This window comes from Pseudomyrmex gracilis, unplaced genomic scaffold, assembly GCF_002006095.1.
Source record: "Pseudomyrmex gracilis isolate BER0280 unplaced genomic scaffold, ASM200609v1 scaffold_104, whole genome shotgun sequence".
Lineage (NCBI taxonomy): Eukaryota > Metazoa > Arthropoda > Insecta > Hymenoptera > Formicidae > Pseudomyrmex > Pseudomyrmex gracilis.
The window spans coordinates 518,828-536,361 of NW_018020688.1; the positions used below are offsets into that span (position 1 = coordinate 518,828).

The 17,534-nt window shown below is 35.0% G+C and overlaps 4 protein-coding genes across 10 annotated transcripts; 3 read left to right on the top strand and 1 right to left on the bottom strand.

Annotated features, from left to right (window-relative positions):
- Positions 1 to 761: 761 nt before the first annotated feature.
- On the top strand, positions 762 to 2,497 carry LOC109855998. Of its 2 annotated transcripts, XM_020430779.1 has the most exons (2): positions 762 to 990; positions 1,099 to 2,497. In XM_020430779.1, exon 2 carries the CDS (start codon positions 1,176 to 1,178, stop codon positions 2,355 to 2,357), a length of 1,182 nt encoding a protein of 393 aa, XP_020286368.1. In that variant the 5' UTR covers positions 762 to 990; positions 1,099 to 1,175; the 3' UTR covers positions 2,358 to 2,497. The 2 variants fall into 2 exon arrangements, with proteins under 2 accessions (XP_020286368.1, XP_020286367.1); XM_020430778.1 differs by having other exon boundaries at positions 762 to 2,497.
- LOC109855999 (vacuolar protein-sorting-associated protein 25) lies at positions 1,310 to 4,800 on the top strand. 2 transcript variants are annotated; one of them, XM_020430781.1, is made up of 5 exons: positions 1,310 to 1,371; positions 3,162 to 3,237; positions 3,619 to 3,764; positions 3,930 to 4,148; positions 4,264 to 4,800. In XM_020430781.1, the coding sequence occupies exons 2-5, from the start codon at positions 3,188 to 3,190 to the stop codon at positions 4,374 to 4,376; spliced, it is 528 nt and encodes a 175-aa protein (XP_020286370.1). In that variant the 5' UTR covers positions 1,310 to 1,371; positions 3,162 to 3,187; the 3' UTR covers positions 4,377 to 4,800. The 2 variants fall into 2 exon arrangements, with proteins under 2 accessions (XP_020286370.1, XP_020286369.1); XM_020430780.1 differs by lacking the exon at positions 1,310 to 1,371 and having other exon boundaries at positions 3,092 to 3,237.
- A 125-nt stretch (positions 4,801 to 4,925) lies between these two features.
- On the bottom strand, positions 4,926 to 6,967 carry LOC109856000 (cyclin-dependent kinases regulatory subunit). Its single transcript, XM_020430783.1, has 3 exons — positions 6,619 to 6,967; positions 5,742 to 5,869; positions 4,926 to 5,560 (listed from the first exon to the last, which is right to left on the bottom strand). The coding sequence occupies exons 1-3, from the start codon at positions 6,687 to 6,689 to the stop codon at positions 5,502 to 5,504; spliced, it is 258 nt and encodes an 85-aa protein (XP_020286372.1). The 5' UTR covers positions 6,690 to 6,967; the 3' UTR covers positions 4,926 to 5,501.
- Positions 6,968 to 7,451: 484 nt separating this feature from the next.
- On the top strand, positions 7,452 to 13,124 carry LOC109855977 (spastin). Of its 5 annotated transcripts, none has more exons than XM_020430744.1 (8): positions 7,452 to 8,096; positions 8,226 to 8,457; positions 8,660 to 8,830; positions 9,540 to 9,809; positions 10,626 to 10,981; positions 11,076 to 11,407; positions 11,492 to 11,802; positions 12,176 to 13,123. In XM_020430744.1, exons 1-8 carry the CDS (start codon positions 7,917 to 7,919, stop codon positions 12,337 to 12,339), a joined length of 2,016 nt encoding a protein of 671 aa, XP_020286333.1. In that variant the 5' UTR covers positions 7,452 to 7,916; the 3' UTR covers positions 12,340 to 13,123. The 5 variants fall into 5 exon arrangements, with proteins under 5 accessions (XP_020286333.1, XP_020286331.1, XP_020286332.1 ...); XM_020430747.1 differs by having other exon boundaries at positions 7,985 to 8,096; positions 8,231 to 8,457; positions 12,176 to 13,122; XM_020430742.1 differs by having other exon boundaries at positions 7,452 to 8,457; positions 12,176 to 13,124.
- Positions 13,125 to 17,534: the final 4,410 nt, after the last annotated feature.

The following is a 17,534-nucleotide window of genomic DNA, read 5'->3' on the forward strand; positions in this document are numbered from 1 at the left end:
GGATTGGGGCCAATCAGAGCGAAGATTACCAAACTTAGGATTGGTTTTCTTTCTTCTGATTGGTCAAATCTCAATCCCAATCCGTAGCGTGACATAGGCCTTAGATCTCGTTTCCAATCTCAAATTTCAGCTCTCAGATCTCGAATCTCCTAGATAAGATAATTATCTAGATAAGATAATTTTCTAAATAAGATAATATTATCTAGATAAGATTCTTCTAGATCTAGATAAGATCTAGAAATAAAATTATCTAGGATCTGAGAGCTGAAATTTGAGATTGGAGACGAGATCTAAGATTTGAGAAACGACTATGAATTTGGACCTTACTTAAGCCTATGACACACTACGAATTGGGATTGAGATTGGATTGAAATTTGACCAATCAGAAAAAAGAAACCCAATCCTAAGTTTAGTGATCTTCTCTCTGATTGGCCAAATTGCAATCCAATCTCAATCCCAATCCGTAGTGTGACATAGGCTTTACATGACGCTAAACAAGAGGTCTGTTCTTTTTACCTGAACTGGCTGCACTAGTTCAGAGTTCATCTTTTTCACTCTACATTGGAAGAAGAAAGATAACCTCTGAACTAGTGTAGCCAGTTCAGGTAAAAAGAACAGACCTAAGATCTCGAATTGAAAGAGAATCGACCAATTGTATTCGAGTCACCTGATTATTGCAATTGGTCAATTCTGGGGATTTTTCGACTGTTGCGGACGAAGCACTGCTACCATTTTTCTCATTTTTTATTTGTCGCACGAGTTCTCGCACGTACTTATTGGCTATTAGACGATGAATTTCTCAAGTTTCAAAATTTCCTATTTAATATCCAATTAGCATACCGAGGAAATGTGACGTATAATATTCGAAATGTTATTATGTTTATATGTAAATCCTCTAACGGATAAATCTCGCTCCCTTTTTTCTCGTCTCTTCGATTTGTACCTGTTGCTTAACATCTTGTTCGAAAAAAAACAGCAACAAGTATATACGTATGTACATATATAAATAATATATACATATATTTACATCTGTTCTTTTTCCTGTGTGTGGATAGTAAATCATCTGGCTACTTTAGAGAAAAATGTGTAAAAATTTAGATAAAGTATACAATAAGTTCTTCTACGCGACCGTGTGTCACATCTGTAAGCGATACGGTGAAAGAGTAGTTTTGAGGATGTGTAGCGGATGCAAATTGATCTCCTATTGCGGTCAAGATCATCAGAAACTACACTGGCCGCAGCATAAAGATCTATGCAGAGCTGTGAGATATATGCGTGAGACTTACCCTTCAGAATTCTCTTCGTCCGAAGAGGAGAAAGCTATGATGCAGCTTGTAATGTTAAAGTCGAAAGTGGCGTTGAGACTGGAACGTAAGTTACTACCATACGAGGTACAAATGTTCAAATATCCAAAAATGTGTCTAGTGTGCAAAAAACAAAATCAATTGGAAAACTGTTCAACTTGCATATCCGTGAGCTTCTGTAAAAACCACAAGAACAATCATGACAAAGGGACCTGTGATATTCTGAGAATGGCCTTCACCGCATATATGTCACTATCTTCCGTATCGAAGCCAGTTTGTGTAAATTATATAAATCAAATTTCTGAAAAAAAGGTATTTTGCAACATGAAAGAGTTTTTAAGTGTTTATGAAGACATCATTAAAACCTCTTTGAAACCGCCGTACAAATTGTTTAAAATTGAACAATCAACAAATTACACAAAACCATTGACAATAATTCATGGAATACAAATGTTAAAATATAATCCGCAGAAGAAATCATTGGTTTTTCATGTTATAGCTAGAAACACAACAGATATGTGGTGCTTGCCGTGTTGGGAAATTATATTACACTTGCTTCCTAACATAAAATCACTGAGGTTTATACTTATAGGGCCAGATCGAACATCCCTCAATCATAAACTGAACTTGTGTAATACTTGTAAACAACAAAAAAAGAAAATTTCAGTAGAATGGCTAGATAAATCATTTGGAGACTATGTGGAAGAGACTGCGTTTAAGAAACCAGACTTAATTATAGGTTTTCATCCTGGTTTTCCTAGGTGTGACATTGAAGGGAATAAAAATATAAGAAACAAATGGGTGCCATCTATTCAGATATTAGCTAAACAAAATTGTCCGTTAATTTTGACATGTTACTCGGAATATGAAGCTAAATTAGATGTAGAGAATATAAATTTGACCTTAGGAAAAAATATAGATTATCTTTACTGCGAAAGGAATCCATTTGCCGGATACAGGCCTTATAGAGAATCTGACGACGAATCACAATTTCCTGTGTATTTTGAAAACTATTATTTACTTGTTTACAAGAATCTCTGTAATAACAAATGAACGTTTTATCATATTGGATTTTTTATTGTATTAGCTACTGAGATGTGTTTTATATGCTATTTTACATGTATATTTTTCTACTGATTTATTTGACCATTATGTTATTAAAAAAAAAAAAAAAAGATGTATTATCATTGATCATTGTAATGCGTGGGTTTTTATAGGTTGAAACATTATTTTTTATAATAAAACATATTTGAACAACATACAATGATGATTATTTTAACATGATCACTTTATCTCTCCGGAATCTTGATGTATCTCCATGCTAATATATGTAACTGAATATATATACTCTATACTATATATAAAATCTGTCAAATTGCCACATATATTGACAGTTGATAATAATTTATAGGGACTGAAATTAAGGCTGCGTTCCGTTTTTAATTTTCGATATTCGCTAGAATTGCACATCTGTAGCACGTGACGTGAGCTTGCTTTTTTACGACACTTTTGTGCGATTAGATTCGATTAGATCCGATTTGGTGAATAACAGGCCGATAATCATAGTTGGATCTTGTTGTTAAAAATCTTAGTCTTAAATTCATTCGGCGATGCTTTAGTAGTTAAAAACATTTAAAACTGCCGTAAATAGACCGAACTACAAACTACCGACCTAATATCCACAAAATAAAATGAAATTTATTGAATATATCTAATGACTTAAATCAATAATGGAATCGATATGTGATCATGTATTTTGTTATTTTTTCCTGAATGCGCGTGCGACGTTATCTTCGCGGGATCTCCTGTCGGCGTTCGTGTGAATGTAAACTGTGTGTGTGTATGTGCAATCGCTAGTGAAGTGACAACTGATAATCACAACAATGGCCGAAATTGAGTGGCCGTGGCAGTACAGCTTTCCTCCTTTTTTCACGTGAGTATTGATGTTTCTAATAAAATTGTTTTCGAAGTAAATGAATTATTCAATCAACTTTTCACTACTGATTGGTCACAGACGTTTCGATACATGATATTGTTTTGTTACCTTTAAATATATTGTTTATATGCCGAAACCTTAACGTTCTCCTTTCTATTGCTAACACGTGCTTTCTTCGACTAATTGTTATTTATATGATCTTTGCACTTTTTGTAAAAATAAAATATGTTTACATATGTTATCACATGAATATCTATCGTGTTGGTTAGAAGAAATCGAGGAGGTTAAAAAAAGAATAGTATAATAATAATGTACAAGAATACGCTTGGAAATATACTTAATCCAACATGAGAAATAATCGCAATTTTTCTTTAACAGATTTCAACCTCACGCGGAAACTAGAGCTAAACAAATAGCAGCTTGGAAGAGTTTGGTTTTAGAATATTATCGTATTACAAAACAGGCTACTGTGGATGTGCGAGAAGTGCACACTAATCCTGTATTTAACAACAGTAACATAAATAGTATCCTTTTTATTAATAATATTTAAAAACAAAATCTTAACGATGTTTTTATTAATATTTATATTTCATAATTCTAAACTTTACAATGGTTTGTTTTTTTTGCTATTTCAAAAGATAATAATAACTCATGCTATTACACAGACTTCTTAACAAATATTACAATAGGAAAATTATCACCCGAAGCTGTGTTAGTAATACTAGAAGAGTTAGAAAAATCAGGAAATGCATCTCCACTGGATAAGACCAAGCAAAGGTGGCTGGTTTATTGGCACACTTTGGACGAATGGGGTGACATAATGTACAACTGGGCACAAGCAAATGGCTTTATTGGGTCTGTGTGCACATTGTATGAATTGACACAAGGAGAAGATACAACTGAAGAAGGTATATCACATGATTTTATCACTATTTAATTACATTACTTGTATTTTGTTACTTATTATTATTATTATTACATACGATTAAGAAAAAGTAATACTTTTACTTCTTTTTATTCTAGAATTCTATGGCCTGGACATGGAAATACTGATTAGGTCACTGAGAACATTAGAAACTGCCAGAAAAGCAGAGCTCATATTGACTGATGACGGTCAAGGTGTAAAATTTTTCTAACACTCTGAGAATATTGTTGACACAGGCTTTGTTGAGAATTGCATCGAGACATGTATAATATAGATATGTATAATCTGTGCGTGCGTGTATGAAAAATATTTAAATTTATATATTGAAAAAATATATAGCTTATTACTATCTGTATTTAGACGAATATGTTGATATCAAATAAATTTGTGATTCTTTTTCTATAACATAAACAAAGCACAAGAAATCTAATACTGTATCCCTAAATGCATTTATTTATAAATTCATGCCAAAATCGCTGAAAGTTTTTTTTCAATATAAAAGTTTCTACACTAATACTTTTTTTTTTTCTAAAATATTTCGCTTAAGAACTTAATATATCGAAATCCTACAGTCTTTTTTTAAGATACGTAACTCGTGTATACAAGTTACTCGAAGCGAAAAAAAAAAAAAAAAACAAAAACGCAAACTAAAAATTGACATAAAACTTTCGTGAAGGTCGAAATTCGAAAATAAAAAATGTGCTCACATGTTTTTTGCGTGTGAGATATTTAAATTATGTTAAAATTTTTATCAACATCGATGAACAATCGCTGAGTACATTAATGTAACGACTACGATTTTAAAAAGTACGTTTCTACATGACACTGTAATCACAAGAAATTCTTATTTGTTACTTCGCTCCGTGATGCTACAACCTTTGGAAACAACTAGAATATTTTACTATGTTATAACTGATATGTTGCAAAACTATCTCTTTCGTTCTTCAAGTTTCAACGTGAAAAACTAAAATTAGTGACAATAAAATTAATAATTAACTAGGATTCACTATAGACATATATACAGCATACTTGCTTGACATCTTTGACAAATGGCAAGTAATTTGAAAGCACAAAGACCATGAACATAATTTAATCTGTGGAATTTGAATTAAAAAAAGTTTGAACATGTGATTTGTATTAAACTGATTTTCTAAGTCAACTTTGTAAAAAGTAAAATCCTACATCGTGCAAAGTATTGTTGTTGATAGATGAGAAAAAGTAATGGTAAATAATACGGAGATCACATAATAAAACTTGTGTTCCACAAATAAATATGACCATGATCTATGTTGGTTATTTACAAAAATGTGAAATAAAATAGGTGTAGCGCATTCATTTATTTTCTCGTCTCTGGAGGTGTTGTTATTTTTCTTTTGAATAATAGAATATGTGGCTCTGAAAAAAAAAAAAAAACAAAAGTTATAAAAGTTAAATCATTCGTGAACTATCAAATAGATAAAAGATATTGGATCATTGGATATAAGAAAACAAGAGAAATAAAAATTGATTAGTCTTAGAAAACTTTCAAAAAAACCATGAATGTCAAAAATATAACAAATATACTAAGCACACACACCAGGTTCATGAATCATATAATGTACCCATCCTTGACTCTGTTGAACTCCCATGGCTCTCCATTCTGGTTCCGACAGCAGGTGAGTCCTTGGCACTTGTTTTACCATCTCTTTTGGTAAAACAACATGTCTATACAAAATTTATGGGAAGAAGAAAATAACATATGGAAGTAATAGAAAATAATATTAATGGAAGTAAATAGAGAAAATAATATTAATGAAAGTATATAATAAAAAAATATTAATGAGGATAATAAAAAATAATATTAGCCAAAACTATTGAGCTGAATAAATATTCATAAAATTTTGAAAGGATCTTTGTCGTATAGCTTATCGATTTTGAAACCTGTCGAAAGTTAGATTTCGCGTAATAATTCTCCTTCCACGTTTTGAAAGTATTACGGACTGTATAAAGCCCAAGGCCGAGAGAGTGATCGGAATAGTCTTATTTAAAGAAAATAAAACGAAAAGTTTCCCCCTTCCGAAAAAAAAAAAAAAAAAAAAAACTGGTTCCAAAGTGACGTTTGGTACGGACGATCGGACAATAATAAAAACCAACTGAGGAGAGGGAGAGAGAGTGAATAAAAAAGAGAGAGAGAGAGAGAGATAGAGAGGACGGCGTGAACGCTCTTTCTAGAACGGTCATTTAATAAAAGCGTGACCACGTTGCCGATAAGAGAAACAAAGATGGTGAGATTAAAAAAAAAAAAAAAAAAGGAAAAATTAATGAAATTACATACAAACATACTCAGCTGTCATTCAACGTAAAAGTCAACAAGCTAGCGACGCTGCCGCCGAACCGAATTTCTTTCTAAGGGAAACCCGCCGAAGAACGTTGGATTTGATTTAGTTCGGAAAATTGTTCTTTGCAAGACTTACCTGTACTCGTACTGGTCGTCGTAATATTTTTCCGAGTAATAGATGGTCGGCCGAGTGTCCTCGGATTCCATGACGACAATATGGAAGATCCTGACGAGATCAACGACTCTAACGACGGGTCGTTTTTTTTACGCGTGCTTAAACCGGTGATAAACACACACAGCCGCAGATTTTTCCGAAAAATCACCCGCATCAACGTACGCACGCGTCTAATTTGAAAAGTTTAACGGATGTGCCGACCGAGGCGAGAGCAAGGTGAAACCTAACTCTCGAGTCGTTGACGTTCCCGGGAAATAAACTTTCCATCGTGCCGTCAACAAAATATCGTTTGTCGTTTTACACAGGATTATTAATAAAATTACCGTCGATGAGAAACTTCGATGTGACAATCCGTTGCGGAATAAACTTTTGTTTTCTTTCTTTGATTTCCAGATCGAACGATCGGTTTCCCGACTGGACGACTCACGTAGTCCCGTCAATCGCAACACCAGGAGTCGCTCTTTTCGAGCGCGTTGAGAATGCGAGAGCGTTTTCATACACGTGTCAGATCTATGGACCAGGGTCGCCAACTTCGGTCGACGCGATCGGATCGATCGACTCAACGGAATTGACCAATCGAGTGGCTCGATTGTCCGAACTGACCAATCATGGTTGAAACGCGATCGACCGATCGCCTCGTCGAAGTTGATGAAAACCGGCCCTTTTCCCTATCGCTCGTCATGAACTTTGATTCACGAGAAGACCGACTTCCGCGTCGTTCCATAGTTTCGTGTGTAACCCTAGAGCGTCACTTGGAGTCGCTGCGATACACAATATTCTCGCACAATCTCGTACGTGTGTACTCGTACCGCCGGGAACGTTGGGGAGCGTTCGAAGTGGACAAAAACAAGCGATGCTCAAGTCGAGCGGAGAATCTTGGTTTCTTCGTTGGGCTGTTGTTACGCGAGAGAGGAACGCGAGGAGGAAACGCGATCGATCCGTCTAACGTCTTCGTTGTCTCACCGGCTCTCATCTTCCGGGATTCCTTGTGAGTCTTTGTAACGCAAGTCTTCCGCGTCTTCTTCACCCTCTCTCGCTCCCGTCTCTCCTGTTGCTATTCTTGTGTTTCCCGTGGCCTACCCGCGGGTGAGATTGAGCCCGCGAATATGGTCTAGGCACAGTCTCGGTAGTTTATCCTCGATTGCCTCGCGATTGGGGATGTTGGCACGGCCAACATTCGCGATTGTCACCATCGTCAACGACGAGCAGCGCGGCTTCGTAGACGCGACAAGACGCGCGAATCTTCATAAACCCGGGAGATGTCTTACAGCGATGGCTCGCGTCCAACCAGAAAATTTAATCCAAAATCGCCCAAGAAGCTCTGCGTGACCAAGAGCGAGAACAGCGACAAGACCACGACGACGGTCAACTGCGGTAGTCACCATCACAGTCATTATCATCACGGTCATCATCGTATTCTGGATGGCCCGCAGCCATCGGTACACAAGCGCAATCTCTATATTGTCTCATTTCCATTGATATTATTGTTCAATGTGTTGCGAACTCTGCTGTATCAGCTGTTTGTGGTGTTCAAGTATCTGTACACCTCTACATCTCATTTGATCCAGCGCAGACAGGCGTCCAAGCAAGCCTGTCAGTTAGAAATTGTTGTTGGACAAAAGCCGCTGGATGGTCGTTTGATCAACAACACCCAGGTGGAAACTGAAGTCATGTCGCAAGTACCCAGACGTCATATCGGTCCGGGTCCCGGAGATCCGTTACTTGCCAAGCAGAAGCATCATCATCGTAGAGCCTTTGAATTTATAAGCAAGGCATTGAAGATTGACGAGGACAATGAAGGTATACCAATTAATAGGAAAAGTAAGAAGTTTGTGGAATTGGACTATATTTTTTTGTGTTATATAAAAATCATTATATATATATAAAAAATAATGTGTAGAACAAGCAGAAATAAGAAACTAAATAAATAATTTATAATTGTATGTAAATATATTTGTCTTGTTATCTTGTTTTTAATTATCTATTCATTCTTGCAATATAGGACAAAAAGAGATGGCAATTGAATTGTACAAAAAGGGAATTGGAGAATTGGAGAAAGGAATAGCGGTTGAGTGCCATGGCGGACACGGAGAAGTATGGGAACACGCACAACGACTCCATGACAAAATGTGTACAAACCTGGCAATGGCAAAGGACAGGCTCGATTTTCTCGGTTAGTATAATAATCGATGTCGCGTAACTATTCTTCTCTGCATTTAATATTTTATATCTCAAAGTTTCTTAAGCTATTACAAGCTTATCCATATAATACAGAGTTTCATTACCTGTGAACATAACATAATTTGAGTATCAATGCAGCAGTTTTTATGCTATGTATCAGGCCAGTTTTTAATTTGCGCCAGTGTCCACAGGTAAATCTTTGGCACAGCAAAAGAAAAGAATATTTATGTGTTTAGCATGCTCATGTGCAATTCATTTTTCAAAATATATGTGAGTGTGTGCGCGCGCGAGCGTGTGTACGTGCGTGTATATTTGAGCGTGTGTGTATAAATTTTGTGTGCATGTCGCGTGTTTACAATTTCCCAATTGGTTAACCTTGAGCACATGTCAAATTTTAGTTTTGTATTTTTTTTTGTTTTTTTTTGTTTTTTTTTTTGTTTTTTCGAAAATCCTGAGATAACGTGCAAACATTTGTGTAAAATACAAGTTTAACGGTCCCAGTCTCTTTCTCTTTCTCACATGACCAGCATTTCGATAGCGACATGAAACGCGCATTTGATCTGACATTAGCAAATACATTAGCAATCCGGCACATTGGTATATATTCAATGTAATTGAAAAAGTAGCCTGCGACTTTCTCTAAATAGCTGTTTAGCCTAACTGCAGCATGGCGGAGAATGTTTTTTTTTTCCTTTTTGTAGTGGATGTGTGTGAGCTGAGAAAACTGGGTATCAACAATGAATATTGCGACCCTGGAAATAAAACGGACGGCGACCATCCGGGAAAGCATCTGAGGGCTCGTCGTAATATACACACCTTTCAAACCGCTCGAACTTTACCCAATACCAATCATAGTAAGAACATGAACAACAGCACACACACAACAGTTAATACAGCGCAGACTATATGTACCCAAATTCCCAAGTTAAGGCCACGTTCGCCAAAAAACTGTTGCGCTCATACTACTGAAGGTATTACTTGTCTGAAATTTTGGGCTTAAATGCAAGAAAGTCGAATGCAAGTAAATAATGTAATGCGCTCTCTAGTTGGCCAATTGAAAAAGATATTTCTTTTTTTTTAACATAGATTTTTGTGCACATTAGTTGTACCATGATGGCAAATGTTGTAGATAATGGTAGATTTGTGATAATGTCTTAGCTGCTTTTTTTGTTGTTGTAGATGTTCACAGAGTGCCGTATTTTTTCTTATTAGTACATCTAATAGAATCATATCTATTATAATGTTTTAACAATAGATTTAAAACATGTTATATTTATTATAGTATATACACAAAGTAAATTAAATTATTAGTAACAACACAAAAAGAAACAGACACACACACACACATACAGCATACATAATTTTTTGTTTGCGATATAAATAGTAGGAAATATTTTAATATACATATATTAAACTAAATTTTAATATATAATAAATATTCTTTCTTTGTAGCAAGAAATTGTGGTTTATCATATGGTTCATTATTGTTCAATAATGTCTTTCTGTTGATCTTACTAAAATTTGGTATCTCCAACACGTTCCTACTATTTTTATTTAAATAAACGTTAACCGACACAGATAACATAATGTTTCGAGTATCTCGACTGTAAACATTTCTATCTCTTTTTTGTCATCTTTTTGCAATAGATCCTTTACTAGGTCCGTTAGATTGGTATATGGAATCTGCATTTAATTATCAAACATTAGTAATTCTCTTACTTCATTAAAAGATCGTATATTACTATCTTCTGTAGATGTTGGTTGTAAAAGTATAGATGGTATTTCAGCATCCGGGAGAAAATTGTCAGTCCCTGGCAAGCGAGTGACAGGAACACCCTTAAGCAAAAGTCAGACGTTACCTCGAAGCATGGGAAGGTCGACGCCTATTCAGCCTTGCCACAGAACTATGCCGATCAAACCGTCTTCAACACCGCCTTCTGTGAAAAGACAGCTGTCTGTACCTGGCAACGGTTCGCCTATAAGACGTCCGGGAACGCCCACTACTTCGAACAGTAACAGAGGCACGCCAACTAGAAAAGTGCCTATTTTGAAAGGTGTGGATCCGAAACTTGCGCAAGTAATTCTTGATGAAATCTTAGAAGGTGGAGCTCCTGTGCAATGGGAAGACATCGCCGGACAAGAGGTACACATCTGTTTTATCGTGTTCAAATTAGTGATATTATTGTTGTTGATTTAAGAGAAATCTATATCTTAAATCAATACAAATGATCTTTCAGACTGCAAAACAAGCTCTACAAGAAATGGTGATTTTACCGTCGCTACGACCCGAATTATTTACCGGTCTACGAACACCCGCAAGAGGATTGTTACTATTCGGACCGCCTGGAAACGGAAAAACTCTACTGGCGCGCGCTGTCGCGACTCAGTGCAATGCAACATTTTTTTCAATCTCCGCCGCTAGTCTCACATCCAAATACGTCGGAGAGGGTGAGAAATTAGTAAGAGCTTTGTTCGCGATCGCGCGGGAGTTGCAACCGTCCGTTATTTTCATCGACGAGGTGGATTCGCTGTTGAGCGAGCGGAAAGATAACGAGCACGAGGCTTCGAGGTATTTATTCTTTGTGTTTGTTATCTATTCGTTATTTGACGACATAATGCGGGAAGTGTGAATCGCAATTTATATGTATTTCAGGAGATTGAAAACAGAATTTTTAGTTGAGTTCGACGGTTTACCGTGTAATCCCGAAGAACGGGTTCTCGTTATGGCTGCTACAAACAGACCGCAAGAATTAGACGAAGCTGCGCTGCGACGATTTACAAAACGCGTTTACGTTATGTTGCCGGACTTACAAACAAGAATCGTGTTGCTCCAAAGACTTTTGGCAAAGCACAATGATCCGTTGACACTCGAAGAGTTGAAAGAGATGGCAATTTTGACGGAGGGATATTCGGGAAGCGATTTAACTGGATTAGCTAAGGACGCAGCACTCGGGCCTATTAGAGGTAACGCTGTCTTCAATATAACTTTTGTATTCTTTTTGTTTTGGCTTTTTTTTTTTCAAGTTACGAGTGAAAGATACGCATATGGGTCACTCATTTTTTTGTTATAATATCTTTTAAATATCAATATTTGATATTTTTTTATCTAAACCGCATACTTCTAATATATTTTTTTCTACAAACGACAGTCTTTAGTGCAAAATTTTATTTTAAAGGCTTGCACACACGTACACGCATTGGATTTCATACAAAATTGTAGAACGTTTTGTCAAAGGCTTCATATAATTACTCTTAATATTAAAAGAATTTGTCAGTTTGTTTTACGGTTCGACATTCTACTACAAGATTGTTTTGTCAAAACTTATCGTGTTTTCAGAACTGAATCCAGATCAGGTAAAAGAGTTAGACCTCAATTCTGTTCGTAACATCACAATGCAAGATTTCCGTGATTCCCTAAAAAGAATTCGCAGATCCGTTTCGCCGGCAAGTTTAGCTGCCTACGAAAAATGGAGCTTCGAATACGGAGACGTGAGTCTTTGATTTGGAAAAAAAAGACTGCTAAGGTAATCGCGTTAGATTTAAATGCGGTGTCGGCAAAATGAAGTTACAAATATCCCCGACATATGTTTGCGCGTGAGAGAAAAGTGTGCGGGTGTCAAGTAACGCGACACATATTTTATTCTTACAAATACCACAACATATTAGATGTTTGTGAAACAAGACAAACGGACGAAACACATTGAAAAGAACGTCTTTCGCGGTTCCAATGGTGCTTCACAGTATGAGAAACCGATAGATTGACTCGTATAATTGTTGCATTTAAGAATCAAATATTTGATTCTTGTTTTATTTCTACATAAACGCCATTTTTTGTGGACGCATGAAAATTAGATTTAGACAAATCACAATAAAGTTAATCTTGAATTCGTCATGATCAGACGATGATGTATTGTGAAATGTTTTCAAATGTGTAAATATATATGTTCTTGTTTTTTTTTTACTTTTAGGATAAAAAGAAAGTCTCTCTTCAATATATGTGTGTTAGGTTTTTTTTCTAATTTAACGAAACTAAATACTCTATCTAACTCTCTATCCAGTGAACGGAACAGTTCAATCAAAGTAGCTTTAATGTTTACCGGTTCGATAATAAAGGCACTTTATTATTTAGTATATTCCCGATTCACTTTCTTTTAATAAGAACTAGTATTTAACATTTGTGACAGATTTTTGTTACATGCAAATAAGTTAACGTATAAATGTCAAAGTTATACATAATAAGTTAATAATTTACATATCTGAAGTTATAATAAATTATAACTTAAATTACATATAATTTAAGTTATATGTAATAAATTTATATATAAATGTCTGAGTATATCTCAATTTATGTATGTACATATATAATGTGTGTATTCAAATTCATTCGCACTTCCGTGCAGTCGTGGAATACAATATAGTATCTTCACAAGAATTTGTAAATATTTAGTTATTGCATGTATTGCTATTTATATAAAATTAATACGAGAAAGCTAATTATATTGTGACAGGATCCGACTGATCATGGCGACGGTAGAAAGACTGCATTTGCGAACATAGAACGTGCACGTCCAATCAGATAATAAAAAGAAAACTTTGTCGATATAACACACGTGTGACACAAGACGACATAGTTTATTGTAATTAGGATATTTGTTACGTGATGTGGTGAAACAAAGAATATGTGTACAAAATACAAAACACATGTTTCTGCAGTACATATAACGAGTTAGGAGAAAGATCATAGATACCGTTTGATGACACGTCAATTTTATATTTAAAAAAAACCAAAAAAAAAAAAAAAACCAAAAAAAAACGCACTACTATATATATACATAAATGCATTTCCAAATGTTGCGAATGTTAATCTTGTTACGTTTGATACCACTTTGAAGATTAGTTTGACGTTTGTTGATATACCGATGCGTTAGGAAACACGATGGCAATTAAAATGTGCATGTGGAAAAGAAAAAGAGACGAGATAGAGAGGAGAGATCTAAGAGATTCTGTTTTGATACAAAATTCTATAAGACAACGAACTGAGAATCTAATCTGTGCTGTATAAAAAATCCCTAAGTAATAAGAATTACGTGTAAAAATTTTTGAATAAGGATTATATTGAACATCCTTAAACACAAGATGCAAGATGAGCCTGTACGCGTGTGTGTTGTGAACATTTATGTACAACAATACACGTATTATACACGTACGTGCTTTGTTACACGTACGGACATGTTTTTAACACTTGTCTGTTGCTTCCGATGCTCAAAAAAAAATAGGATTATAATTACGCTTATATAATATATACATATACTTACTTAACAAATTCATATATTTAACACAAAATTTTATACACACACACACACACACACACGCTGCAATTGCAACGCAAGGCAAATTTATTCGCAACTGTTCGGAGTATCACACAAAGAGGATCATCCATTGCTGTAGGGAATTTTGTAGATCTGTCATACACAAAGATACTGGAGGTAATATATAAAAATAGCTATTTGATTCTCTCAATGAATTTTGCACACACTTCCTTGTAAAGAAAGAGTAGAAAGTATTATCATTTCACGGATGAAACTAGAATAATCATATGAAACAATAGATAATTTGGTAAATAAATAGACACGACGCATTCATTATACGCGTGAATAGAGTATTTAGATACAATAAGAGATATACATAATATAGAAAGTAAAAAACGCGTTATCTCCGGCTTGCTTTGCGACATAACATTTCGAAATCTGTTGTTGTGATTACAGATAAAAAAAAAATAAAAAATAAAAAAATAAAAAAAATATTATGTGATATACCAAACAGCACTCGAGAGCTGTGATGTTACGACGAACTTTAATATCTTGCATATGCAGCTTTTACTCGCGCGGCACTTGAAAAAATTATATATTATGTAAGTGCACACACACAAGAATTATATATATATGCGATATATATATACAAACATTCTCATCGTAATCTCTGGGTCTTTTTTAGAAAATTTGTAATCTTTGTTAATTATGACGTTGGCGTAACAGAACTTCGAGTATATCGTTGCGACGTTGATATTATTATTATTACTCGATATAATTTTTAGTTCCAGTTTGTATTTATCTTGTGATATTAGTTCTTTCGTATAAAATAATCTCTCTCTTTGCACTGCCCATACATCACACAAATATGTGTATTATGTGCTATATTATATGTTACAAAGCGAATGGTGTTATCTATTTTATATTAACATTTAGGAGAAATTTGTATACGATAATAATTTTGCACAACATTTATTTTGTCGTAAGATGGACTTTGTTTGAAGACCCTGGCCTTCCATTGCGAAATATGCTGAAGCCTTGATTAAGTTATTTTGCTACTTTTATAACACATAACGATAAGTTTAAGCGCTACAATAATCAAGTGAGTATCTACGATAACGGGCCGCGTTTCGGCAGAACTCGGCGTGCTTTTTGTGCTTATTGTCTGTGATTGATACCGTAGATCTGTCGCAATATATGAAAGTATGTGCTAATGACAAGCAATAATCACTAAGTGCTCAAGTTCTGTTAAACGCGACCAATGATAATTAAATGTCACTTAATTAGCGAATATATGTAAGTAAGTTGAAAGGTTTTTAAAACCATCTTGCCTGGAGATTTTTCCTTCCGAATGTTATCTTCTCTGTACAGATCTGCGTACGTATTAGTATAATATTATTATTCTCTCAGTATTGGTGCAATATATTTAACCGTTTTCTCTCTCAGTTACAATATTGACAAAACTTTTACAATTCGCATTTGTCACACTTGTACTTCTTTTTGCGACAGATCAAATTGAATTTAATTCGTAGTTACGTAATAAAAGCAATTAGTACCGTTGATTACAATATTCGCGCGTTTATGGATTCCGTTTAGTTCAACAACGTGCTTGCAACGCGAAAGAAAAATCACATGTCCAACAGTATTATCGTAGAATATTTTGAAGGCTTCCCCTGTTGTACATCGCACGTGTTAGAATATTATCGCGAATTATAGAAAATTTAACCAGATACATAATTCTTGGTGACATGTAAAGTACCGTCCACGATGCATTCGCGTAAAAAAAACATTAGCGGCAAAAATAGATTCTCCGACATACGTGTAAGCACGGTGCGACTTTTTTTATACACTATCGTAAAGTAGCGTGAAGCATCAGATTCTCTTGTCAACAGAGATTTATATTTATTCTATACGTGCTCGTATTTTATCTAATTTCACGAGTGATAATATATACCCGTATTATATACATATATATATATATATATATATCACACACGATAGGTGTCTGCGTTTTCAGTAAAAGTATAGATAACATATAGGGTGCTTTCCAACTACGTACGCAGGCGACAATGTGTGTAACACAGTGTGTTCATTAGTGTGAGCGAGACACACCGATATGCTCTTTCTTACACTAATGGACACGGTGTTACACAGTGTGTCGCCTGTGTACGGTAGTTGGAAAGCACCCATATATTAAAAAAATCCCAGGATACGTCCCATAGAACACTGTAATGTCTTGAAAAACGACTTGAGATGTTTCAATTGTATGTGTGTGTTTGTGTGGACGTTTTAATTTTTTTTTTTTCATCTTAATTAAATTCTTAGTGTGATATTTAGAAAGTGTACAGAGAATTGTAAAGCATTCCGTTAAGTAAACGTGTATGTATGTATGTATGTATGTGTGTGTGTATACGGTTGAATCGTGGCTGTGTGTGTATAGTACAAATTACTTCTACGCGCGTCCTCTCTTTACGAGCGAAGCCGAAATCTACGAAAACACGGTTGATCCGCGATTGTTTTCTAGTTTAGTTTGTGATCTGTTTAAGAGATGTTTGTTTCTCTAAAACACAAAACTCATCTGGGGGAGGGGGGGAGCACGCGATGCTGTTTTTCGCGATAGACTGCGCGCGAGCACCAGAACGTGACGAATCGTCACCTGGAAAATCAAAACAATTGTCGCGATAAAACATTGTCACACAAAGAGGAACATCCGCAAAGCTTAATTCTACTTTAGCGTTATATCGAGCGTTCAAACTCTTCTTTCTTCAATAGACGAAGTTGTTGTATTAAGTTGTATAAATGCGTAAAAACCCTTAGTAGTTTTGAATATTTTTTTTTTTTTATTCTTCACACACAGATCGTCACGCGTTCAAGTATCGCAGATAACTTCTCGGAAATGTATCTTTCCACAATTAAATGTGAATGCTTGCTTGAATGTATTGGGTGCAAAATAAAGTCCCATGTATCTGGAGAAGTTGCGTTGTTTTTTTTTTGTTTGTTTTTTTTAATGAACAATATCGCACTCTGTAATGATAATTACACTATAAAATCCTTAGGCTTTTTTGCAGAAAAAAAAAAACGGAGGGTTACGAAATAAAGCAAGATACTGTACTTTAAATATTTATTCCTTTTTTTCATTCAAAGGACAATTTGTTTTTTTTTTTTTGTTATAAGATAACATTATCCTAAGTATTTTTTTTCGAGAGCTCACGCCCTTGCCGTACCTAAATTACTCTTTATATAACATTTTTTGTTTCTTTATACCTCCTCCGCGCTACTTGCGTCAAAAACGTCTCCTTTTTTCTTTTTTTTCCTCAAAATGGAACATTTCCTCCCGACACTTATCGCAGCCAAACGAAATCCGTTTGCCACACCCGATTTTTATTC